Source organism: Octopus bimaculoides, chromosome 25 (genome assembly GCF_046866305.1).
Source record: "Octopus bimaculoides isolate indiv1 chromosome 25, ASM4686630v1, whole genome shotgun sequence".
Taxonomy (NCBI): Eukaryota; Metazoa; Mollusca; class Cephalopoda; order Octopoda; family Octopodidae; genus Octopus; species Octopus bimaculoides.
The window spans coordinates 30,519,286-30,546,785 of record NC_142952.1 but is presented as its reverse complement, the minus strand read 5'-3'; the positions used below and the strand labels follow the sequence as shown (position 1 = coordinate 30,546,785).

At 36.3% G+C, this 27,500-nt stretch overlaps 1 protein-coding gene across 4 annotated transcripts in view; it reads left to right on the top strand.

Moving 5' to 3' along the window:
* Window positions 1–27,500, top strand: part of LOC106877112 (uncharacterized) — a 107,527-nt gene that overhangs the window by 60,975 nt on the left and 19,052 nt on the right. For 2 of the 4 annotated variants that reach the window (XM_089342024.1, XM_089342025.1), the window contains exons 4-6: window positions 5,655–5,871; window positions 7,592–7,644; window positions 24,230–24,280. In XM_089342024.1, the coding sequence (XP_089198150.1) occupies window positions 5,655–5,871; window positions 7,592–7,644; window positions 24,230–24,280 (321 nt within the window). The remainder of the gene's footprint in view (window positions 1–5,654; window positions 5,872–7,591; window positions 7,645–24,229; window positions 24,281–27,500) is intronic. The other 2 variants (XM_089342026.1, XM_089342027.1) reach the window with 1 other exon arrangement.

Sequence of the window (27,500 nt, the reverse complement as noted above, 5' to 3'; positions counted from 1 at the left end):
TCTCTCTCACACACAATCCTCTGTCTCTCTCTCTCTCAAACACAATACCTCTCTCTCCTTCACACACAATACCTCTCTCTCACACACTCCCTCTCTCTTTCACACACAATCCCTTTCTCTCTTTCACAGACAAGAGAGGGATTATGTGAAAGAGAGAGAGAGGGGCTGTGTGTGTGTAAGTGAGTGACTGTGTGAAAGGGAGAGAGACCGAGCCTATATCCCCCTCCCCAACCTACAGTCATTTCTTAACAAAAATACTTTCAAATTTTTCATTTCTCATCAAATATATTTCCAAGGTAACAGGTGTGTGTGTGTTTGAGGAAGGTACCAGTTGGTAGGAACAAGCAAGAGTGGGGATGGGGCAGTCATTAAAACTGCCCACCCCCACCCCAAGGAGAATATACCAGTAATTCTCAGACTGTGTATATGGGGCAGGGGAAATATAGTGTCTTCTTGCTACTGTTTTTTTTTTGTTTTTTAGACTTGGGATGTTGTTGTTGTTTAAAGACAGAATAAGAATCGGATGGTATTGTACTGTTGTTGTTGTGGTAGCGTTGCAGTAGTGTACTGGTGGCAGTGGTGTTGTGAAGATGTATTCTTGGGGTTAGCGTTGTAGTATTTTATGTGTGTGTGTGTGTGTGTGCGCATGTGTGCCTGTAGTGCGTTTGTATGAAAAAGAGAGAGGAGAAAAGACTGTGTGTATGTATGTGTGTGTGAGCCCACTGTATGTGTTTGTATGAAAGAGAGAGGGGAGGAGGAACTCTGTGTGAATGAGACACTTTGTGAAAGTGTGTGTGCATGCATTCATACACTGTAGGTGTTTGTATGATAGAGTGAGAGACTATGTGGGGGGAAAAGAGACTGCGAGAGTGATATATAGAGATTGTATGAATAAAAGAGAAATGGCTTAGAGGGTGATAAAAGGAGACTGTGTGACTGTTAAACCCCACCACCAACTATGGGGGTGTGAATGTACAAGTAGAATGTACAAGTAGACTGAGGGTTGCAGATTTGGGCCATTCTTATGCGCTCTACTCTGTTATACAATGAACCCTTGATTATCCTAATACAGTAGTACCTCGGTTTTTGGACAACTCTGATCACGAATATATTGTGCTTTATCTCCTGTCTTTCTCATATTCATCTAATAAAGTTGTACCTTGGTTTAAAAACACCTCTGATCATAAATAAATCTTGCTTTGGCTGTGTGGTAAGTAGCTTGCTTACCAGCCACATGGTTCCGGGTTCATTCCCACTGCGTGGCACCTTGGGCAAGTGTCTTCCACTATAGCCTCGGGCCGACCAAAGCCTTGTGAGTGGATTTGGTAGACGGAAACTGAAAAGAAGCCCGTCGTATATATGTATGTATGTATGTATGTGTGTATGTTTGTGTGTCTGTGTTTATCCCCCAACATTGCTTGACAACCGATGGTGGTGTGTTTACGTCCCCGTAAATTAGCGGTTCGGCAAAAGAGACCGATAAAATAAGTACTAGGCTTCCAAAGAATAAGTCCTGGGGTCGATTTGCTCGACTAAAGGCGGTGCTCCAGCATGGCCGCAGTCAAATGACTGATTCTCCGAACTTTCCATCTTTCCGACGAAGGGTTACGCCCGAAACGTCATACACTCTCTCTTTCCTTTCCTGAGCGTCCAATAACACTATCCATATCACGTCCTCACTTTGTTGTTTTTTTTGTTTTTTTGTTAGGTTTTTGAACTTTATATATATATATATATATATATATATATATATATATATATACTTTATTTAAAAGCAGCAGATATATAACAGAAATATATTTCTACTGCTTTTAAATAAAGCATATTACTTGGTGGTGGTGGTGGTGGTGGTGACAGTGATGGTTGTGGTGGTGGTGGTGGTGGTGGTGACAGTGATGGTTGTGGTGGTGGTGGTGGTGACAGTGATGGTAGGGATGACTACTGTTGGTGTCAGTGGTGGTGGTGGTGGTAATTGTGGTACTTCTGCTGTTATTAATGATAGTAGTAGTGGTGGTGGTGGTAGTGTTTGTGCTGTTGTGATTATTCAGCAGATTAACACTATCCTCTTAGGTGGATTAAATAAAAGATTTGAAATTCCTGGTTCCTTGCTGTGGACTTACTGAGATCTGTTTGTCAATTTACCTGACAAATAGACACAGTGGCAACAACAGTATTGGTTGTAGCATCAGTGGTGTTAGACAGAGGGGGTGTGTTTGTAAGGGTCTGTAGTTGTGTGTGTTTAAGGGCGGTATGGGGGGGGGACATTAGTTAGCAATGGGGGGGGGCCTTTTTTTAATTTTCTTTTTGGTCAGTAGCAAGGTGTTTAACACAAACACTTAAAATGTGGTGGTGGTGTGTTGTGGTGGTGGTGGTGGTGGTGGATATTTATGGATTCATAGCTGTGGTGAGGTTAGAAAGCATTCCATTGAAAGAATCTCAAACAGGACTGAGATTCTGTTAACTCCGTCTACCATCAACACCCCACCAACACCACCACCACCACCACCACTTTTGTTTTATATTTATGTAGTGGTAGAGATGGCGGTGGTGGCGAGTTGGCAGAATCGTTAGCATGCTTGGCAAAGTGCTTTGTGGTATTTCTTTCCTCCTTACATTTTCTGAGTTCAAACACTGCTGAGGTCAACTTTGCCTTTTCTCCTTTCGGGGTCGATAAAATAAGAACCAGTCAAGCACTGGGGTCAGACCTCAAATATATATATACATGTATATAATATATATATATATATATATATATATATATATATTTATATATATATATATATTTATATATATATATATATTTATATATATATATATATTTATATATATATATATATTTATATATATATATATATTTATATATTTATATATATATATATATTTATATATTTATATATATATATATATTTATATATATATATATATATATATATATTTATATATATATATATATTTATATATATATATATATTTATATATATATATATATATATATATATATATATATATATATATATACACATATATACACATATATATATATATATATATTCACATATATATATATATATATATATATATATGTAAATAATAATAATATTTCATAAGCTTATAAGCAATTACTGTGTATTGACTGAAGAAAATAGTGTAAGGATCTTTTTTAAAACGGGGGCCACATTTTTCATTAATGTTTTACATAGTGTTTTTGGTACCGAAAGACTTTCAAACTTCGTATACTTATCTATTTTGTGTTATAGAACAGAAAAATATTTTTGTATTTGAATTTATTTCATGTAAAAAATTGTCTTATTTCGATAATTTCAACCAATCACTGACAAGTATTCAGTTGTTGAGATTTACTCCTTTGGCTGATTAAGCGATGTAAAGCGTATTTAATCTCCATACCTTCATTTTATTTGCTTTTTTCATTTTAAATTTGCTTTAACCCTAACCCTAACCTTACGGTTAGGGTTAGAGTTAGGGTTAGGGTTAATTGTTTCAGAATCGTTTGTTTATGTAGTCGACACTTAATGTATATCGGCTGAATGGACGTCAGTGATTGGTTGAAATTACAGAAATACGACAACTTTAACATGGAATAATTTATGGATTTCTTTTTTTTTTTAAGAAGACTAAGAGAAAAAGATGTTTTATATGACACATTCTACCAGTGTTCCAAGTTTCAAAGTGTTTCGTTAATGAAAAATGTGGCCCCCGTTTTAAAAAAGATCCTAGTCTAATATTGGGGGCATATAAGCCCTTGACGGAAAAATGTGGGTTTTCCATATGCATGGGACTCGAATCGATACCTCTATACTCTTTTACTCTTTTACTTGTTTCAGTCATTTGACTGCGGCCAAGCTGGGGCACCGTCTTTAGTCGAGCAAATCGACCCCAGGACTTATTCTTTAGAAGCCTAGTGCTTATTCTATCGGTCTATTTTGCCAAACCGCTAAGTTACAGGGACGTAAACACACCAGCATCAGCTGTCAAGCGATGTTGGGTGTGACAAACACACACACACAAACATATACACACACATACATATATATATATATATATATATATACGACGGGCTTCTTTTCAGTTTCCGTCTACCAAATCCACTCACAACGCTTTGGTCGGCCCGAGGCTATGGTAGAAGACACTTGCCCAAGGTGCCACGCAGTGGGACTGAACCCAGAGTGTGTCTGAGTGTAGTTATGTGTATGCCTCTTAAAAGAATCTAGGAGAAATAATCTAGTGAGCTCTGTATTCTCAACTACTACAAAACTGCCCACAAAAACGTCAAATAACAGGATACCATTTTTTTAATTCTGAAGAAATCCCAGTATAAAAGAGACTTCTTAACATTCATGATTGTTATAAAACACCCAGGTCATTAATCCTATTGAACCAGCTCTCAAAAAGTTTGAGTTTTCAGGAGGGGGATTTTCAAAATGAAAGGATAGAAATCTACAATGCTATCAAAATGAATAAATCCGCAGGTTGCTTTGTTTTCAATATTTTGTTTCTAGTTCTCACTTACCTTTAAAAAAAATCATATCTGAAAAATTTGCCGTAAACATTTTTGCCCTGGAAAAATTTGCTGTAAATTTGGAGTTTTCATGCTTTTTTAAATTACATCCTCACATTTTTTTTTAATGTTTCACATTGAATAAAGACTTACCTATTTAACGCTGTTTATAAAACCTTTTATTATTTCTTTTCCTTTTTATTTTAAAAAGTGTTGGTATAAATTGCTTTATTATTGTCCAAATGGCAAAATCTTTTATGGCAAAGATGTTTCCGGCGAAATTTCCTAAAACCATAAAAAATATATTTACTTTTATAGAATTTCCGTGTTTTATTTCTCATTTTATATTCTCTATATTTTCTATATCTCACCACTTCATCTCTCTTAACCTTTCATCTTCTCTTCATCCTCTCTCTCTCTCTCTTTCTAGTCTCTTTCCTTCACTCTTACCTTTTCTCTCTCATTTCTCTCCTTCCCTTATTGCCCTCTTACTTTCACTTTCTCCCCCTCTCTCATTTCAATCTTACTCCTTTATCATCTCACCCTGTTTCTGTTTCTCTTTCCAGTCTCTCTTTTCCCCTTCTCTCTACTTCCTCTCTCTCTCTCTCTCTCTCCCTCTCATCACTCCCTTCTTTCTCTCTCCCTCTCATTTCTTTAATTCCCTTATTTCTTGCTCTTCTCTCTCTCATCTCTCTCCCCGTATCTCTCCCTCTCCCCATATCTCTCTCTCTTCATCTCTCTCTCTTCATCTCTCTCTCTCTCCTCATATATCTCTCTCTCTCTCTCTCCTCCTCATATCTCTCTCTCTCCTCCTCATATCTCTCTCTCACCTCCTCATATATCTCTCTCTCTCTCTCCTCGTATCTCTCTCTCTCCTCCTCATATCTCTCTCTCTCCTCCTCATATCTCTCTCTCTCCTCCTCATATCTCTCTCTCTCCTCCTCATATCTCTCTCTCTCCTCCTCATATCTCTCTCTCTCCTCCTCATATCTCTCTCTCCTCCTCCTCATATCTCTTTCTCTCTCCTCCTCATATCTCTCTCTCCTCCTCATATCTCTCTCTCTCTCCTCCTCATATCTCTCTCTCTCCTCCTCCTCATATCTCTCTCACTTTCCTCCTCTCTCTCTCTCTCACACAGATGCCTGCAGTCGTAAATCTCCGAGACCATTGGATCCCAGCAAATCCACAACCGCCGCCACTGTCTCTTCCTCCTCCTCCTCCTCCTCCACCACATTTAAACCTGTACCTCCAAACAGATTCAACTGTACAGAGGAGCAAATTTCAAGTACATCTTGTCTCAATGGCGGCGTATGTTTCTCTATGATGCTCGGTGGAAGCAAGGCGTCCGCCTGTAAGTAAGTAGCTTGGTTGGTTTTCTTTCTTTTGTTTTTTTTTTTGTTTTTTTTTTTTGCATTTTGTTTTTTCATATATATTGCATGTCACCTTGGGCAAGTGTCTTCTACTATAGCCTCGGGCCAACCAACGCTTTGTGAGTGGATTTGGTAGACGGAAACTGAAAGAAGCCCATCGTATGTATATATATATAAACAATATATGAGTATATGCATATATATGTACATGTATGTATATACCTTCGTCCACATGTACTTATAGATACATATCTGGGTACATGACGTGGCAAAAGAACATGGACAAAATGATAAACAAGGTACAACAAACAAGCAGGCCACATAGAAACATCTCCTTCATCAGCTGCCACCATTAAAACCCCGGCGCTTCGAATATATATATATATATATATAGAGAGAGAGAGAGATAGAGAGAGAGATATAGAGAGAGAGAGATATAGAGAGAGAGATAGAGATATATATATACATATATATATATATATATATATATATATATATATATATATATATATATATATATATAGAGAGAGAGAGAGAGAGAGAGAGAGAGAGAAAGCAATAAGAAAATGGAGGGGATTAATGGGTGGTATTCATCAACTTTTAGACATTATATTATGTCAATTTATTTATTTACTAAAAGGACAATTATATCAATATATATATATACATATATGACATATGCTTTACATATATAATATATAAAATATCAGTAATTATTAAAATATAGCAATAGAAATTATGATAATGTGGCACATAAAAGCACATATGAAACTGTCAGTGGTTGGCATTAGGAAGGGCATCTAGCCATAGAAACGAAGCCAAATTCAGACTGGACCTGGTACAGCTGTCTAGCTTACCAGTTCCAGTCAAACTGTCCAACCCATGCCAGCATGGAAAGCAGACAGTAAATGATGATGATTTATACTACACTATACTCGGAGTCTCCACTGCATTGAACCTTGAGCCTACAGTGGACCATGGACTGCACGCTGGGGTATATCTTTGTGTGATTTTACATATACATTGAGTGTATTTGGTCTATATTTGTGGATGTATGCGTAACTGGAAGGACAAATCCATAGATGCTTTCGCAAGTACCTGAGTGTTCATACACACTGTTTGTACACAGGTACGTTATCCTCCATCCGACGTTGGTGTCTTTGTTATTAAGATGCCTCAATTCTATTGGATCCTGAAAATAATTATTGGTGTGGTTGTGTGGTTCCACACATGGTTCCAGGTTCAGTCCCACTGCATGGCACCTTTGGCAAGTGCCTTCTACTATAGCCTCAGGCTGACCAAAGCCATGTGAGTGGATTTCATAGACAGAAACTGCCTAAGCAGAAAGAAGCCCATTGCATATATATGTATATATTTATGTGTGTGCGTGTGTGTCTGTTTGCCCCTCCCCCCACCCATCATCACTTGACAATTGATGCTGGTGTGTTTATGTCCCCGTAGCCTAGCAGTTTGGCAAAAGAGACTGATAGAATATAAGTACTAGACTTTTAAAAAATATGTCTTCAGGTTGACTTGTTTGACTAAATCCCTTCAAGGCAGTGCTCCAGCATGGCCGCAGTCAAATGACTGAAACAAGTAAAAGAATAAAAGAACACACACACACACACACACACACACACATTCTGCCCACTTTTCCCAAATCCACTTTGTACTGCATTATCCATTTCTCGTTCTGTCTTTACAGATGCCCTGAAAAGTATACAGGGCTAAGATGTGAAGCTTTAGCCTTTCGCCCTGGTAAGTTATCCTTCACTTTCACCCTTTTTTTAATTCTTTACTTTCACAGCCTTTCTCACCATTATTGTGTGTAGCCTATGTGTGTGTGTATGTATATATATATATATATATATATATATATATATATACACATATATGTAGAAATGTTTTTATGTTGAGTCATAATAAAAGCAATTTTACATTAAATTGAAGAATTACTCAATACTTTTTCTAGAGTATATATTTATTATTCTTTAACAAGATTAGAGTTGACAGTGAGTTCGAAGTTTCAGCCAGCTTAGCCTTCATCTGACTGTGATACATTTGGTATGCCAGCTGGCATAATTGTTACTGTCTTCCGTCTCTCTTGTGTTTTGAGTTCAAATACAGCTGAGATCGGCTTTGCCATTCATTCTTTTAGGGGTTAATATAATATAGTTCCAGTTGAGCACCGGAGTCAATGGCATTCACTTGACTTTCTCCACCAATGTTGTTGGCTTTGTGCCAGACATTTGAAAAACTCTCACCAAAAGCATACCATACTTATTAACCAAAGTGTTCCAACCATTTATTCCAGACATATCATGTGTATTAGACTGTATTACCTATAACGATGATGACGAAGATGTTGCTGCTGACAATTTGTGACTGATTGACCAATTGAATAAAACAGTGACTCTTAATGACTTAATTACAAAGGTGGCGGTGAGAGAGGTAGTGGGGGGGACACTCGGTTAATTGCTTACTGTCGTCCTATCCTAGATATTATTACAAACATTGTAATTAGTACCCTGTAGTGGGTGGTGGTGGTGGTGAATGGGGGGGATGAAGAGTGACAGACTCTTTTAAGTTGTGTAATGAGACAAGAATGATGGAGGGGCAGGGGTGGGTGGTCGTGCGGAATGTGTGGGTGGGTGGGGAGAGTTAGGGAGGGGAGAAGGCTGACGTTCATTAAACTTTAATCTGGGTCGTAGAGGTCAGGATGGGTGGGGAGATGGAAGGGGGTCGTATTTGTAGTTGAGAGACGAGGCAGCGCCAACGTCTAGACATGTAGGATGGTATTGGCGTTGGTGATGGTGGTGGTTGCAGTGGCAGTGTTAATGGTCATTCATTAAAGTAAACTGCCTGAGAAAAGGGAATAAGTGTAAGGAAGCGGTGGGGTGGGTGGGCGAGAGTGGATTGGGGGTCGGGTTGGTGGGTGGATGGATGAGTATATTAGCTAGTGTGTAGTGGTCATTCATTAGACCAAGGGTTTTCAAACTTCTTGACTTGCGGACCCCTTTATATTTCAGGTTTTACCTTAGGGGACCCCCTTATAAACGCTTATGAAATTTATACATGAATATTTGCTTAAAATAACATATTTTTACATTTATTTATTTAACAGTATTTAACAAATAGGTTTATTGCCAATTAAAAGATTTCGATTAAAAAACATATATAAAATCAAATTGCCCATAAAAAGTATTTGCTGTCCACGGACCCCCTGTCTTGTCCTTGCGGACCCCCTGTGGTCCGCAGACCACAGTTTGAAAACCCCTGCATTAGACAACTGCTTAGAACCATGTAGTTGGGAAGCAGACTTCTTACTATTAGTTTTTCTAAGGACACTCTGATTTGGCTACTATTTCTAAAAAGTTGGTAACATATATTGTCAACACAATAATAAATTGATTCTAAATTTACATTTTTGTAAGTTGAATGTAAGTTTGTCATTGTAGCAGGTCAGGTTGAATTCAAAATTGTCATTGCTAAAATCTTAAGTTTAATTTAAATTTGTCATCACTTAAATATATGTTGACTTTAAGCTTGTCATCATCTCAGTGTATACTGAATCCACTGTCATCATTACAGCAAAAAAAGGTTAAATCTAACTTTGTCATCATCCCGATACGTGTTGAATTAAGTCTTGTCATCACTGCAATGCTAGTTGCCTCTAAATTTGTCATCATGGCGTATAAATGTTAAGTCTCTGCTTGTCATCACAATAAGATAAGTTGAGTCTAAATTTGTCATCACAACTGTACAGAAGTTGAATTTAAGTTTGTCATTATGGTTTTTATATGTGAAATCTCGGTTTGTCATTACATAAATAGTCCTCTCAAAATTTGTCATCACAGTAACAAATCAACTCAAAATTTGTCATCACAACTTAGATACTGTCATGGCAGTAATACAGATTAAATCAAAGTTTATCTTCACTGCAATGTGTTGCATTTGTCAACACATCAATACAAATTGATCCTTTTTTTTTTTTTTTTCGTCATCAGAGCAATAGTACAAGTTGAATTTAACTTTGTCATCATGGCTAAAAAGTGTTAAACCTCAGTTTGCCATCATAGTAATATACATCGAATCTCAGCTCGTCATCACTAGTTGCCTCTAAATTTTCCACCACAGCTTGTATACATTAAATCTCAGTTTGTCATCATAGTAGCAGAGATTAATTTAAGGTTGTCATCACAACAATACAAATTGATTCTAAATTTTTTTCATCACAATAATAATAATAATAATAATAATAATAATTGAATCTTTGCCATCATCACAGTAATATAAGTTCAATCTCTGTCATCACAGCAATAGAAATTGATCCTAAATTTTTTTGTCATCACAATAATAATACAAATTGAATCTAACTGGGTCATCATTACAGCAATATAAGTTCAGCCTTGGCTTCTCATTACAGCAATATGTGTATATATATATATATATATATATATATATATATATATATGTGTTAAATTTAATTTTGTCAACACAGCAATACTTATTAATCTTATTTTTTTGTCATCCTGGCTTATAAATATTAAATCTCAGCTTGTCATCATGGTAATATAGATTAAACCTAAGTTTGTCATCACAGCAATATATGTAAGATATAACTTTGTCATCACAGTAATACAAATCGATTCTATATTTTCTTGTCATCACATTGATAATATAAATTGAATCTAACTTGACACAGTATTATGCCAATTCAAAATTTGTCATCATGGCTTATAAATGTTAAATCTCAGCTTGTCATCACAGTAATATAAGTTGAATCTTATATTACTGTCATCACAGCAATATATACCAACTCTAAATTTGTCATCATGGCAGTACAAGAGTTAAATGTAAACATGTCTTCGCAGCAATGTTAACATTCTGTGTTGGTCTGTGTTTTTCTAATTTCAGGCTTTATTTTCAGCTATTACTCATCTGGTGAGATGGGATTCCTTCAAATGCGCCAACCTGCCCAACCCCACTATTACCTCAATCTCTCTCTCTCTCTCTCTCTCTCTCTTTATCCAATTATCTCTCTGCTAATCCAAATAAGGATATCAAGCTTCTATTATCATTTCTGACTATATTTTTTCTTTTCCTCAGTGGGTCAGGAAGGGGTGGAGCAAGACGGGTGAGAAGTCTTGCAGATGTTGTTTAGCCCCGAGTCGGCTTCGATCAAACAGACTTTACAATGACAAGCTTTCAAGCTGTGGCCATCCTATCTTATTTCCATTAAGCCTTAAATGACAGGAAAGGATTACATGATCGTGTGTGCCAAATGAGCATAAAAAAATAGATCTCATTTTTTAGTACAAAAACTATTATAACTATTAGTCTCTTGCACCATAAAATTTACAATCTCATTATTAGAAAGTGCTCTTAAAATATTGACTTTCCTTTGATGACAGCCATATTCATAATGATGTCTGCTGTTCTCTAATGACACATCAGTTGATATCTGCTGTTTAAGGGTTAAGCTTAGTACCCAAGGACCAGATGTTGGTGTTAAACGGGATATCCAAGGGCTAGCTGTTGGTTGTTAAACTGGGCATCCAAGGACCAGCTATTGGTCTTAAACTGGGCACCCAATGACCAGTTGTTTGTTTTAAACTGGGCACCTAAGGACCAAGTGTTGGTTTTAAACTGGGCCCGACCCAAGGACCAGGTGCTGGTAGCACAAATCGATGGTTCATCATAATTAAATTATGGGGTGGGAGTGCTAAGCAGTGATATGTATAAATGGAAGTCTGAATGTTTGATTAGTACATTCGAACTGGTAATAACATTGCATTTATACATATCACTGTGTACTGCAACCATCCGGTAATAGTAGATGTTTTGTCAAAGGAAATTTGCCTTGCGACATTGAGTAGGACAAATGACTGTTTAGAAGCTTCCTGGCTGACTCCAAATCCCTTTTCATAAGATGCTGAAAGGAAATTTTGTGGAAAGAAATTTGAGTTGCTTCATCAAACAGGTCAACATGTATTAGGAACCCCGTCACAAGTTCATATGTCCCCTATTCTTTAGGTATTTATTGAGGAAGATTTGGCTATTGCATTGAGCTGACTGAATGCCTATATAGCCCTTTCCTTGGCTTTTCAGCTCTTCCTTATGTATCTACAGGCGAGCAAGCAAGCAAATGCATATTCTGCGAAATATTTCGACCATTTTGCTCAATATTTGCTTTGTATTTTGTATTTTATATTTTAATGCTTTTAATTTTTTTTATTTTTGATTTTCTGTCTTTTTTTGTTTTGTTTTGTTCAATTTTTATTCTTAAATTTATTTATTTTGTATTCAATGTGTGGAAAATGTTTTTAATTACTACATATGGAAAGCAAATGTTTAAATGTCAATGACTACTACTACATGTACTAATCATTACTGTTAGTATTAATAATAATAGTAATAATGATAATAGTGATGTTTCTTCTATTGGCACAGAGTCTGAAATTTGAGGGAAGTTAGTTAATTAAATTGACCCTTTTCTCAATCTTGGGGAGATAAAATACAAAGTTGACCTCAGCAAGATTTGAACCGAAAGATGTAAAAACCCAAAGCAATTACCCAAAACATTTTACCAATGCTCTAACAATACTGCTACATCATCACCTTTATAATAATAGCAATAATGACCCTTTCTGCCCTAGGTACAAGGCCTGAAATGTTAGGGGAGGGGCTGAGTTAATCATATCAAGACCAATGCTTGACTGCTACTTAATAGATTGACCCTCAAAGGATGAAAGGCAAAATTGACCCCAAAAGGATGAAAGGCAAAATTGACCCCGAAAGGATAAAAGGCAAACGCAGCCCTGGAAAAGATAAAAGGTAAAAATCGACCTGAAAAGGATAAAAGGCAAAAATTGACCCCGAAAGGTTGAAAGGCAAACTTGACCCCGAAAGGATGAAAGGCAAAATTGACCCCCGAAAGGATAAAAGGCAAAATGGACCCCAAAAGGATAAAAGGCAAAAATCAACCCCGAAAGGATGAAAGGCAAAAATTGACCCCGAAAGGATAAAAGCAAAAATCAACCCCAAAAGGATGAAAGATAAAATTGACCCCAGAGGAATTTGAGTTCAGAAATAAAGCCAAAGAAAATGCTACTGATTATTCTTTCAGCTCACTGCAATAATAATAATAATCCTTTCTACAATAGGCACAAGGCCTGAATACGAATGAAAAGCTGCTAAGGATTTTTTCCTTGTCGTCGTCGTCGTCGTTTAACGTCCGCTTTCCATGCTAGCATGGGTTGGACGATTTAACTGAGGACTGGTGAAACCAGATGGCTACACCAGGCTCCAATCTGATTTGGCAGAGTTTCTACAGCTGGATGCCCTTCCTAACGCCAGTACCAGTAATTCTGCCAGCTTGTTGCCTTAATAATAATAATCCTTTCAGCTATAGGCACAAGGTCTGAAATTTTGGTGGGAGGGGACTAGTTGATTACACTGACCCCAGTGTTTCACTGATACTTAATTTATCGATCCCGAAAAGGATGAAAGGCAAAGTCGACCTCGGCAGAGTTTGAACTCAGAACGTAAAGACAGACAAAATAGCAATAAGCATTTTGCCTGGCATGCTAGTAACTCTGCTGGCTCACTGCCTTAATGATAATGATGATTTTTTTTTCTAATTATTGCTTTCTAATTTGTTCTTATTTCATATATGTATTCAATGTATAGAAACAGACAATTGTGTTTGGAAGGCAGATGTTTTGATGTCAAGGTCTGGTAGTAGTAGTTGTAGTAGTAGTAGTAATAATAATAATGATAATAATAATAATTTCTAATTTAGATACGAAGTCTGAGATTCTGACTAGACTGGTACTTAATTGACCTACAATTTGATAGAATGAAAAGATGGGCAAAATGTTTAGCCGCATTTTGCCCAGCATGGTGGTAATAATAATAATAATAATAATAATAATCCTTTATACCATAGGCACAAGGCCTGCAATTTGGTGGGGGAAGGGGATAAATTATATTGACCTCAGTACTCAGCTGGTATGTATTTCATTGAGCCTGAAATGATGCCAACTTTGGCAGAATTTGAACTTTGACTATAAAGACAGACAAAATGCTCACTGCCTATAATGATAATCAATAATAATCACAATAGTGCAATACCAGGCAGTGGCTCTCATGGCTTCTGATCTTAACTGATTGGAAGCGTTATCATGTACATTGCTTTGTCTTGGTATAAAAGATGGGCTACTGTAAATATTCGGATCTTTTTTAAAACGGGGGCCACATTTTTCATTAATGAAACACTTTGAAACTTGGAACACTGGTAGAATGTGTCATATAAAACATCTTTTTCTCTTAGGGATTTCTTTTTTTTAAAGAAGACTAAGTTATTCCATGTTAAAGTTGTCGTATTTCTGTAATTTCAACCAATCACTGACGTCCATTCAGCCGATATACATTAAGTGCCGACTACATAAACAAACGATTCTGAAACAATTCTATCGGTGATAGGGTTAGGGTTAGGGTAAAACAGCAAATTTAAAAAGAAAAAAGCAAATAAAACGAAGAAAAAAAAAAGAAAATGAAAAAAGCAAATTTAAAATGAAAAAAGCAAATAAAACGAAGCTATGGCTTAATCAGCCAAAGGAGTAAATGTAAACAACTGAATACTTGTCAGTGATTGGTTGAAATTATCGAAATAAGACAATTTTTTACATGAAATAAATTTGAATACAAAAATATTTTTCTGTTCTATAACACAAAATAGATAAGTATACGAAGTTTGAAAATCTTTCGGTACCAAAAACACTGCGTAAAACATTAATGAAAAATGTGGCCCCCGTTTTAAAAAAGATCCAAATATTCTGCTCAATACCACAGATTTGCTTGTCAGTTGTTTGACTTTAACCAGTTGAGCATGTCCCTTGGTGGCTGACGATATGTGCATCTCTGATCATGAGCAGAAGTAGTCGGGGAGCATCATAACCATGTGTTGAGAGTAATTCTTTGGGGTTTGAATAATTCACTTGGAAACATAGTTGCTTTGTTCATCATCCTTAAAAAACCCTTGTTCAGGGGCCTTTTGAGTGGGATGGGCTACTTGACCTGAAGAAATTTCTAACTGGGCCCCCACCTGCAAAGTCATGTGCTGTTCATCTCGATATGAGGTCATCATGTCACACACATATGGTTGTGATGCCTGTGCCTGGTGTACCCTTATCAGATGGGTAGTCATGATGGGTATACTGGGCTTCGTATATTTATTCCTTAATATTACTTAGATTGCTCTCTCACTCAATAATAATAATAATGATAATAATCCTTTCTATTATAAATGCATTATAGAATTTTTTTTAGTTTCTTATTGTCCATTTTATTCTTAATTATTTTATTTACGCATTTAATATATGGAAATTGGTTAACTTATATAGAAGGCAGATGTTCACATGTCAAGGATACTAGTAATAGTTGTAGAGTACAGTTGACAGAATCAAACCTAAAAATTTCGCTTAATTACTTTATTGATTGATCTTAGAAATTTACAGTTATTTCCATTAATTAACATCACCACGACAGCTCCCTTTAGTAATTTGCTATTAATTACTTTAGAAACTGCAGCAATTTTACTGTAAATTATTTTGCTCTTTGCTGCCCAACCCCTAAAATTTCCTGGTGAATTACTTTTTTGAAACTAAAAATTTAATTAAAAATTTAATCCCCCGCCCCCCCAACTAATAAGTCAATTATTTAAACCAACTCCTGAAAATTTGCTGGGATTTAAAAAAAATTTTATTGACCTCCTAAAATTTACCTTTAAATTATTTTGTGCCCTTGGGAATTACTTTAGTTATACCTCCCCATCCCAATTTAGGATTTATGATTAATTTATTAATCTTTAATTACTTCAGCCAACCCCAAAATTTCAGATATCTTAACAGCCCTTCTCTTGAATTTTATCTATTTTATTGACCCTTAAAAAAAATAACTTTCAATCACTTTGTCTGTCACTACAAATACATTGGGGATTATGTTAGCCCCACCCTCTAGCCCAGAATTTCACTGTTAAATTTCTCAGTCCTTATAAATCCACCCTTAATTACTTTATCAAATCCTTCAATTTCCCTACTTATCAATCCCTAAAATTTTGCCATTAAATTTATGAACCCTTAGAATCTAGACATTAGTCTAGGCTCTGTTCTTTGACCTGTCCAGCATGCACTCAGGCTTGACCAAGAGTTTGGGTTCTTCTGGCATAGCTTTCTGGGTCATTGAGGCATAAAAGTCACAACACAACAACAAGGACTGGACCTTACAGTGGCAGTTATGTATTTGGGTCTTTCGAATTGCTCATACAAATGAACATCACCACTTCACTCTCGTTCCCTTCTTGCTATTTCTGTGCCAATACAAGACATTACTGTTATAATTGTTGCTATTTATTACTGTTTTATCCTTTGTTATTGTTGCTGTATTATTATTATTGTTATTATCATTGTTGTTGTTGATGATAATGTTTGATGTTGTTGTTGTTTGCTAGCTGTCCAGTAAGTTTCTTTAATTATGTTCTTAATCCATGTAAGTATTATCTACTGTCTTTATAAACAAAAGACATGCCTAGTCTAGTCTTCTCTCTTTCTCTCTCTCTCTCTCTCTCTCTCTCTCTTAGTCCTAACCATCTGTTTAGATTCAGCACCATTTCTTCATCCTTCTTATCTCCCTTCACTAGTTGCCTCTCTCTCTCTCTCTCTCTCTTTTTCTCTCCTATTCAACATACAATTTTTCCCTGCTCACACACACAAATTGATGGAGCATACTATTTGTGCAACTTACATTGGGTGTGTATGTATGTGTGTATGTATGTATATATCACTGATGGTGCCCCAGCATGGTCACAGCCTTAGGGCTGAAATGCATAAAAGAATAAATATATATAAAAACAATGGAAGCAGCTATGCACAATATAAAACCAGAAGGGGAAAAATCCAGTTGTCACTAATATAGGTGGCACGTAAAAAAACACCATTTGAGTGAGGCCATTGCCAGTACCGCCTGACTGGCCCTCGTGCCGGTGGCACATAAAAGCACCCACTACACTCTCGGAGTGGTTGACGTTAGGAAGGGCATCCAGCTGTAGAAACTCTGCCAAATCAGATTGGAGCCTGGTGTAGCCATCTGGTTCGCCAGTCCTCAGTCAAATCGTCCAACCCATGCTAGCATGGAAAGCGGATGTTAAACAATGATGGAGTGTCCATGAATTACCTTTACAATCTGAAAAATTCAGGGGAAATAAAAAAATGAAAGATAAGGATAATTTAGCAGAGTTTATGGAAAAAAAAAAGAAATTTATTATAGATATCAGAACACTTGCACTTGGGCTCCATTGGTTACCTGCAGCACATCTAAATGATGCTCAATTTCTATTGTAAAGATAATGTATGAACACCATATGTGTGTGTGTGTGTGTGTGTGTGTGTGTGTGTGTGTGTGTGTGAGTATATATTTGAATGTCCTCATCTTGACATCACATGATGGTTGTAAACGAGTATCACTGTCATACATTCGCTTTCAATCTGCAGTGAAAAACATTTTTTGGTCATGGGGAAGTATTACCTTAACTTGTTTGCAGTCAAAGTAAGGGTTGGTGACAGGAAGGGCGTCCAGTCACAGAAAAGTCTGTCTTAATGAATCCCATCTGACCCATGCAAGAAGCAAGGAAGAATGGGCATTAAAATGATGAGGATGATGCTATTGGTATGAGAATGGCTATGTGGTTAAGAAGTTTGGGATACCTTGCGGCAATGTCTTCTAAGAAACCCTTGAGAGTGAATTTGGTAAATGGAAATTAGAAGATGCTTCTGTGTGCATGTGTTATTAGGAAGGGCATCCAGCTTTAGAAACCATGTCAAAGTGGACAGCAGAGTTTGGCACAGTCCTAGCTTACCAACTCCTGTTAAACCATCCAACCCATACCAGCATGGAAGATGGACATTAAAAGATGATGATGATATATATACATATATATATATATATATATATATATATATAACCAGAAATGGCCCTGATGAAAGTAGCATTAATCTTTTTTAGGTCATTCTATTTTTCTCGACTGATCAATAAACCGATTGAGTAAACCTCTCAGTAATGTACCTATGTTGGCTACTGGAAACAACTGTAAGCCACATTTACTCTAGTAAAGGGGAAAATATGTAATAACCATTATATATAACTTGTCTTTTATATGATGGACTCTCCCGTCGAAGATGATGTATGAGCATTCAGCTTTTGCCAAACTACCTGCATGAATGATTGATTTATAGTGATTAAATGTTTGTGCTGTGCATTAGGTCACTTTCGCCACCAAATCTGAACAGGTGCCCGGTGAACCATGCATCAAATGTCAAAGTGATCGCAGAGCAATGTAAGATGAAGTGTTTTGCTCAAGAACACAATGCACCACCTTATGTGTGTATGTGTGGCTCTGAGGAAGTTACGACATTTCACATGAACACCCAGCTCTGAGTGCTGTGCTTTTTTAAGCAGAAACAACTGTAAGCAGATGAAAGTGGTTGCATAACTCCGGTTCATTTGTCATTCATGAATTCACACAATCACTGTCAGATAAAAAGTAATTGATGGCAAATTATAGTAGTCTGTGTTTGCCAGAACTGTATCTATTGAAAAAAACAAAGGAAATATAAAACTGTCTGCGTGTGTGTGTGTGTGTACATGTATGAGGGGGTGCTGAAAAGTTCCTGGCTTTAAGGGTATTGTGAAAGGTCTGGTTGGAGGGTCCCAACATTCCGAGTTCTTTTACTGGTTTTAGAAAACCTGAAGGACCACTGCAATAAGTGTGTGAATCTGGGAGACGAATATGTTGAATAAAATCATAATTAACTGATCCTCCTGTATTTTCTTTTACCCAAAGCCAGGAACTTTTCAGCACCTCTGTGCAAGTGTGTGTATGTATGTATGTATGTATGTGTGTGTGTGTATATATATATATATATATATGTATATACACACACATACATATGAATGTGAATGATGTCTAAAAGTCTCTATAAGTTTCAGAAACTTACATCACTGCCCACATTTTCCTCTCCCTATAAACGCACACACACACACACACACATATATATACACTGTTGTATAATGGATCATGTAGTGTGTAGAAAGCATGGTAATGTAGTATGTATACTGATTGTTTTTGTAAGCATTATACACACACACACACTCATAAAGGCCTGTCTTTGACAGTCATAGAATATATACACTTCACTTGTCATGTTAGTGTTTTTATAAATTATACATAATCCTGTATTTGCATATATTGATCTTTATCTATTTAGTGAATGATCTACTTATTTGTCTATGTACTTCTGAAATACTAAAGGAGGGTATAAACATTTGTAGCAATTTTTATGTATATGTATGTGTATATAGATATAGATATATATATATATGTGTGTGTATATATGTAGTTTATAATTGTTCAAAAATTTACAGAGCTTGTTTTGGCATTTACTGACATCACAAGGATTGTCTGTGGGGATAGATAAATGCAGTTTGTAGATGTTGACAGTAAAGATAAGCACTGCATGTAGCTGTTGAATGGAGAAACAGATAGATAGATAGATAGATAGATAGATAGATAGATGGGTAAGCTGTGATTTTGACTAGATTGGTAGATAGATAAATACAGTACTGTTCGACATTTTTGAGATAAGGAATTCTGTTCCATTATCTACATTGGACGGATATTTGTCCTCATCTTGTTTGTTGTTACCACAGCCTTTTGGCTGATTTACTCTACAGCCTTCATCAGGTGTCCTAGTAGAATTTTGGGATCTTTTTTAAAACGGGGGCCACATTTTTCATTAATGTTTTACGTAGTGTTTTTGGTACCGAAAGACTTTCAAACTTCGTATACTTATCTATTTTGTGTTATAGAACAGAAAAATATTTTTGTATTCGAATTTATTTCATGTAAAAAATTGTGTTATTTCGATAATTTCAACCAATCACTGACGTCCATTCAGCTGATATACATTAAGTGCCGACTACATAAACAAACGATTCTTCGTTTTATTTGCTTTTTTCATTTTAAATTTGCTTTAACCCTAACCCTAACCGTAGGGTTAGGGTTAATTGTTTCAGAATCGTTTGTTTATGTAGTCGGCACTTAATGTATATCGGCTGAATGGACGTCAGTGATTGGTTGAAATTACAGAAATACGACAACTTTAACATGGAATAATTTATGGATTTCTTTTTTTTTAAAGAAGACTAAGAGAAAAAGATGTTTTATATGACACATTCTACCAGTGTTCCAAGTTTCAAAGTGTTTCGTTAATGAAAAATGTGGCCCCCGTTTTAAAAAAGATCCGAATTTTGAACCCAACCCTGGGTTCTCATTCCTTAGGTATTTTTTGCTGATGCTATTTTTATTATGAACCCCAAGACTGTGAGTTCAATTCCAGGCAGTGCCTTGAATAAATAATAATAATAATAATAATAGTAATAATAATAATAATAATAATAATAATAATAGCCCCGTCTGCATAAACACACATACACACAAAGGATATAGCCTAATTGTTAGGGTTATGGGCTCACAATCATAATGTCAGGGTTTCAATTCCTGAACTATGAAAGCACTTTGTGTGCTTGAGCAAGACATTTCATTTTATGTTGCTCCAGTTTACTCAGTGCTGGTGATGTCCCCTCTCTCCTTCCAGCTATCACATCTTCATGTTTTGTCGTCGAGTGAATGAGTGAGAGGTTCAATATAATGTTCAGTCTCTGTTCATGATTACTTAATCACTCAAAACAATTAGAAGCATGGAACATGCTACCAAAGTCAAACACATTTGCAAATGGCGCGGGGGGAGGGGGGGCTTCTGCTTTTAGTGTGTGTGTATAAAAGCAGAGTCTAAGAGGCCACATTTCTTCTGAAACTATTTCTAAAGCAGAAGGTCTCCCCATATTCAAGCGCACATGAGCATATCAAATATCACTGTACATGCATACATATGTGTGTGTGTGTGTGTATGTATATATATATATATATATGTGTGTGTGTGTATGTGTGCATGTATATGTGTGTGTATATGTTTGTATATGTGTGTATATGTGTGTGTGCGTGTGTGTATATGTGTGTTTGTGTGTGTGTATAGATGTGTGTATATGTGCATATATGTAAGATATAGGTTTGATGATGCAAACAGGAAAATAGCACTCAAAATAGTACACACACACATTATTAATAATTGGCAGAAGTTACAGAATGACTCCAGGGCCAAGAGTTTTATGCATTGGCACACACACACACACACACACACACACACACACACACACACACACACACACACACACACACACACACACACACACATACACACACACACACACACACACACACAATGTTCAAATCTATGCATGTATACGTGCACATTGTGTGTATATATACACATGTAACATGCATAAAAGTGCATTCTATAAGTGGTATACAGAGTTAAGAGCATTCACCAAAATTCCTTGCAGTATTTCTTCCAGCCCTTTACATTCTAAGTTCAAATCTCTTTAAAGTCAACTGTGTGTACCATTCCTCCAAGAGAAACAATCAAATGAAATGGTGTGAGGGAATCCATATGCTGGTGGGGGATCATATCAATAAATTCCATTTCTTCTCAAAATTGCTAGCTTTGTGTTTTCACCTTTTAGCATTTAAGCTGGCCACATCCGGCCAAAGTATCCTACATTCAAACCAGCCAGATCTGGCCACTCACACATACACACATTATAATGTCGTTCTAAAAATAAACAATTACGTCATTGAAATGTCAAAGCTATGAGATAATGCATAATTAATTGAAACAATACAAATAAATAGGCATTTCATTTGATAAAGAAACCTGAAAACCTAAAAGTTTAATTAGAGATCATTATCATAATTTATTTACTTGTCTCCACAGTGAGTTTTAGACTGCCATGGGGACAAAGTATTCAAGATTGTTAATATTCATGATTCTAAGTAACCAAAGTGTTAACGTATCTGATTCATTCTTAATATAGTCTGGCTGATTTGAATGTGAATATCTATTTGCTGTTGTTTATTCATCACCAGAGAATGCCTCCTCTATTACAGACACTTGAAACTGCCAGAATGTCTTTAAAATGAATAGATATGTTAGTGTCTGGGTTCTCGCTGTTTTGCATACCCCTCATGAATTATTAATTAAAATGTTTATTTTTTTAACATTTTTTTCGACTATGGTGGGAAGTTTGGAAGTTAACAATGCTATCTTCCGTTTGTAACAACAGTAATTCTGAATTATGAATTCAAAAGAACAATTGTGATAAAGCCGACAATTTTTTTTTTTTTTACTTTTGACATCTGAAACTTAAATCCAAATAAATTGTAATATCACATTGTCATCAACCCTTTTATTACAATATTTCTAAAGAAATCTGTCTTTCTTTAATCCTATGCCTTTCTAAAGCATTTTCATAAGTTTGTCCTAAACTTCTATGTTTGTTTTCATTCCTGGTTTTATATGTCCTGTGAGATACACACAAGACAGGCAAAGGATTAAGCAGTTCTGCTAGAAGAGACAGTTTTAGCATGACAGTGGTGAAATATCATCATTTAACATCTGTTGTCCATGCTAGCATAGACTGGATGATTTGACCAGGGCTGGTAAGCTGAGGGGCTGCACCAAACTCCAGTCTGATTTGGCATGGTTTCTATGGCTGGATGCCCTTCCTAATGGCAACCACTCCAAGAATTTGATGTGTGCTTTTGCATGCCACTATACAAAATGTCTTTATAGTGACACTAATTCTTTGCCTGTTCAAAGCATTTTCATAAGTTTGTCCTAAAAATCCATGCTTGTTTTCAGAATATATTTAGCTTAGGTTTCACACATTCTGTGTAATACAAAACTTCCCTTTCATAAGCTCCTAGTTGCCCTTATGGTTGCAAAAACATTAGGAATATATATCATGTATGATGCATGGATGCAAGGAATACATGGGACAGACAAGGGGTTAAATTAATTTTTAAAATAATGAGCAATTTAATAAAATAGCTTTGTCTTTATTAAGCTGATATATAGAACTTAAACATTGAGTTTGATGGATAATTTGGGGGATCCTTTACCCTTTTAGCATTTAACTCTTTAGAATTTAAACTGGCCATATCCAGTCGAAATACTCTACCTGTTTTATTTTCAAACTGGCCAGATTCAGCCTCTCACACTTACCCTACAATATTATTCTATAGATAAACAATCACATCATTGAAATCTCAAAGCTATGAGATAATGCAGGATTAATTCAAAACAATGTGGATTAATAAGGATTATGTTTGGCAGAGAAATCTGAATACTAAAGGATTTAACTGGTCACATAGGGCCAAAATGTTTCGCTTGTTTTATGTTCAAACCAGCTAGATCTGGCGTCTTGCACCTACCTTACAATGTCATTATAAAAGTATACACAGGCATAGCTGTGTGGTAAGAAGCTTGCTTACCAATCACGTGGTTCTTGGTTCAGTCCCACTGTGTGGCACCTTGGGCAAGTGTCTTCTACTGTAGCCTCGGTCCGACCAAAGCCTTGTGAGTGGATTTGGTAAGCGGAAACTGAAAGAACCCTGTTTTATATATATATATATATATATGTTAATATAAATAATTTGGGAAAACAAATTTCCAAATCTATCAGGTACAACCCTTCAGCATTATATGCATCTACATATTGTACCTTGGGGTCTTATTTATCATATATTTATACATTTATCTATAAATATACAAAGTATCTGATAAAAGTCAATATTAATCCAAAAAAAATAGAAAAAAAAAATATATATATATATGTATATATGTGCGTGTTCGTGTGTCTGTATTTGTCCCTCCAGCATTGCTTGACAACCGATGTTGGTGTGTTTACGTCCCAGTAACTTAGTGGTTCGGCCAAAGAGACCAATAGAATAAGTACCAGGCTTATAAAGAATAAATCCTCGGTTCGATTTGTTCGACTAAAGGTGGTGCTCCAGCATGGCTGCAGTCAAATGACTGAAACAAGTAAGAGAATAAATGAATAAAATCGCATCATTGAAATCTCAAAACAATGTCGTCAAGAAGCATTGCGTTTGATAGAGGAATCTGAATGCTAAAGGGTTAAAAAAAAGTTCGTGTCACAAAGGACCAAGTGCAGTCATAGGTAACTTGGTCCCCAAAGGGTTATACACATACATACACAAACTCACACACCTTCTCTCTCAGACACACAGATACACACACATGCAGATATTTTTTATGCAATCGTAGGCAAATCAACCAATGCTTGTAATTCTTCCATTTCCCAGAGTTCTCTGTCTATCAGAGAAAGCCAGCATTGACTTCTGCGAGAGAAAGCTGTACGTAAGCATTAGGAAAGTAAAAACAAAAAGAAAATCATTAATAATAATAATATGAAACTTTGAATCTTTAATCCTTGTTCACTAATCCTCTTGTCCAAACTCTACGATGTTGTGTTCCTTTATTCATCTCCCTTTCTCCCCTTCCATTCTCCTCTTCCTCCACCTTATAATATCAGCTGATGTCCAATCCAACATGGGACTCTCTATGTAGTTGCTCTGTCTGCTAGAAATAGCAATCAAATCTCTCTCAAAACACACATCCCCTAACTGTCATATGAAAGCAAAAAGAAAAAAATAGGAAACACTAGGACACATGATATAATATTGTTTTGGAGGTGGTCATGGTTAGAACATGGCTGTGTAGTTAAGAAGCTCATTTTGTAATCATGTGGTTTTGGATTCAGTCCTACTGTGTGGCACCTTGGGCAAGTATTGTCTTCCATAGATCCAGAATGACCAATTCCTTATTTGGTAGGTGGAAACTATGTGAAAGCCTGTTGTATATGTGTGTGTGTGTGTGTGTTTGTATTTGTCCCACTTACCCACAACATAACAATGTGTTGTTGATTTGTTCATATCCCTGTAACTTAGCAGTTTGGCAAAAGAGACCAATAGAGTAAGCATCAAGCTTAAAAAAATAAGTACTGAGGTCAGTATGTTTGATTGAATCCTTTGAGGCTGTGCCCCAGCATGGCCACAGTCCAGCAACTGAAACAAATAAAAGTTAAAAGATTGGTCAGTCCTGCTAAAACGGGCTACAATGAAAAGCATTCGACCTGTGACCAACTGGCCCTTTTCCCAAGCATTGAGCCATTTCATATTGGTTGCAGGGCCATTGCATTGCTTAGCATATCCCTCCCTTGACAAGACTAGGGTGTAATTTTCCTATATGTGTGCAGATGAATGATGGTGATGAAATTTGGCTATTATTTCTAGCATGACAAGCGAGCGACCATGTAAATAAGTGGTTCCCAACCATGGTTTGCTTAGGAACCTTTTTAATTCCCATTTTACTCAGGGTAGGAGGACCCTCGTAGCCATCCGATGTTTTAAAAAAAGTCCTATTTATATACTTAAAGAATTGTATTAAAAAATTGTTAAAATGTTGTATTGTAGAAGTATAACCAGTTTTTTGGACATAAAGTTTATCAAAATCTTATGTGCCCCCCCCCCACCAAATCTTACATGGGCCCTGGTTGAGAACCACTGATGTAGGTCTTTTGAACGGGGCTTCAACACTTAGTTATTGATGCAATTTGTTAAATTGTAAAGGAAACAGAGTTGATCCTTTTGTCCCCTTTTTTGCACCACAGGATATGAAACTATCCAGTGGGAGCATTGGAGAGGGACTTATTGAAGTAACAGGAGGAGGAAGAAGGGGAGGAGGAGGAGGAGGTGGGGGTTAATGGCAAAGGTACCAGCTATATAATGGCAGAAATGAATCAACTACACTCTTTATCTTTGCCAATCACTCACATAATCCTGCACACATACACGTGCATGCACACACATGCACACGTACTTATGCATATATACATGCGCACACACACATGCACACACACACATATACATGCGCATACATATACACACAAACACATGTGCATACACATTTGTTATTGGTCAAAGCTATGACCTTACATGGTTTGATCCATGTCTATACCTACATCATTATCCATCCTCACCACCATATCATCTACTTTTCAATGCTTGCATGGGTCAGACAAAATTGCTGAGATAGAGTTTTCTACAGCCGGATACCCTTCCTCTCACCAACCCTCCCCTGTTTCCAAGCAAGCTATTATTATTTCATCATGGGTAGACCTGTTTTTGCAGAATATTGAAAATGAATGACACTGCTTGTATGACAGTGACACTTGTTTACGACTATCACACGATGTCAAAAGACGACACAAACATGTATACATTTATACATATGATGGGCTTCTTTCAAGTTTCTGTCTACGAAATCCACTTTCAAGGCTACAGTCAGCTCAGGGCTATAGTAGAAGGCACTTGCTCAAGGTACCACACATTGGGACTGAACATGGAACCGTGTAGTTGGAAAGCAAACTTTGTAATCACACAGCCACACCTGTGCCCATATATATATATATATATATATATATATATATATATATATATATATATATATATATATATATATATATATATATGTGTGTGTGTGTGTGTATGCATGTTTTTATACATATATAGGTTTCATACAATGTGGATGGGAATTAGTTTTTTTCTAGCTGTAGTTCTGTATCTAGAACAGGCAGTTGTTTTTTTGTTTATCCTGCCATACCATGAAAAGTTTGACGATGTCCTCAGGAATACTCGTCTCAGTGATTGCACTCTTCTTCTTGAGTGTATAATTTATATACTCAAATTTAACCCTTTAGCATTCAAACCAGCCCTATCTGGCTTAAATATTCTACTTGTTTTGGGTTCAAACCAATCAGATGCTGCCTCTCACACCCACCATACAAGGTCCTTCTCAAAATAAGCAATCACATCATTGATATCTCAAGACTACAAGATGATGCATGGCTAATTCAAAGCAATGTGAATAAATAAGCATTACATTTGACCGAATAATCTGAATGCAAAAGGGTTAAAATACATGTCCCTTTTGATTGGTTTTTATCCTAGTGCCAGCAGTATGTGTTATCAACCTTATTTGGTCATGGTCTCTTGGAGTTTGGATTGGTTTAGGCCATCCCTTTCAGCAACCACCTCTCCTGCTAATTATGTCTTGTAGGTAACAGAAGCTGTTAACTATTTCTAGGGAGCTGTCCAAGTATTTAAGAGAATCTCTTTCTGGTGTGCTCATAACGTGTATTTCTTTTGTGTATCTGCCACATATGGAGGTTCATTTTAGTCTATTTGTGATTCTACAATATTTCTTGTATATCCATGGGTGCAGCATATGGAGTTTAAACCTACTTCTTTTCTGCATATCAAACAAGGCAATTTCCTTGATGATACCAGAAGACATTTCTTTGATACCTGACGATACTACTTTTTCCCTATTTATTGACAACTTAGTCTTCTGGTAAGTTTATCTTAAGTCCTCTTAAGTGAGTTCCATTCTGACTGACAAATCGTAAGTCAATCTGGTCGTATGTCAGTATATATTTTTCAACATTATTTTCATTCTAACGCAACTGATGCTTGAAAGCGACTGAGTGAGAGACAGTGGAAGGCAGTGGATGCC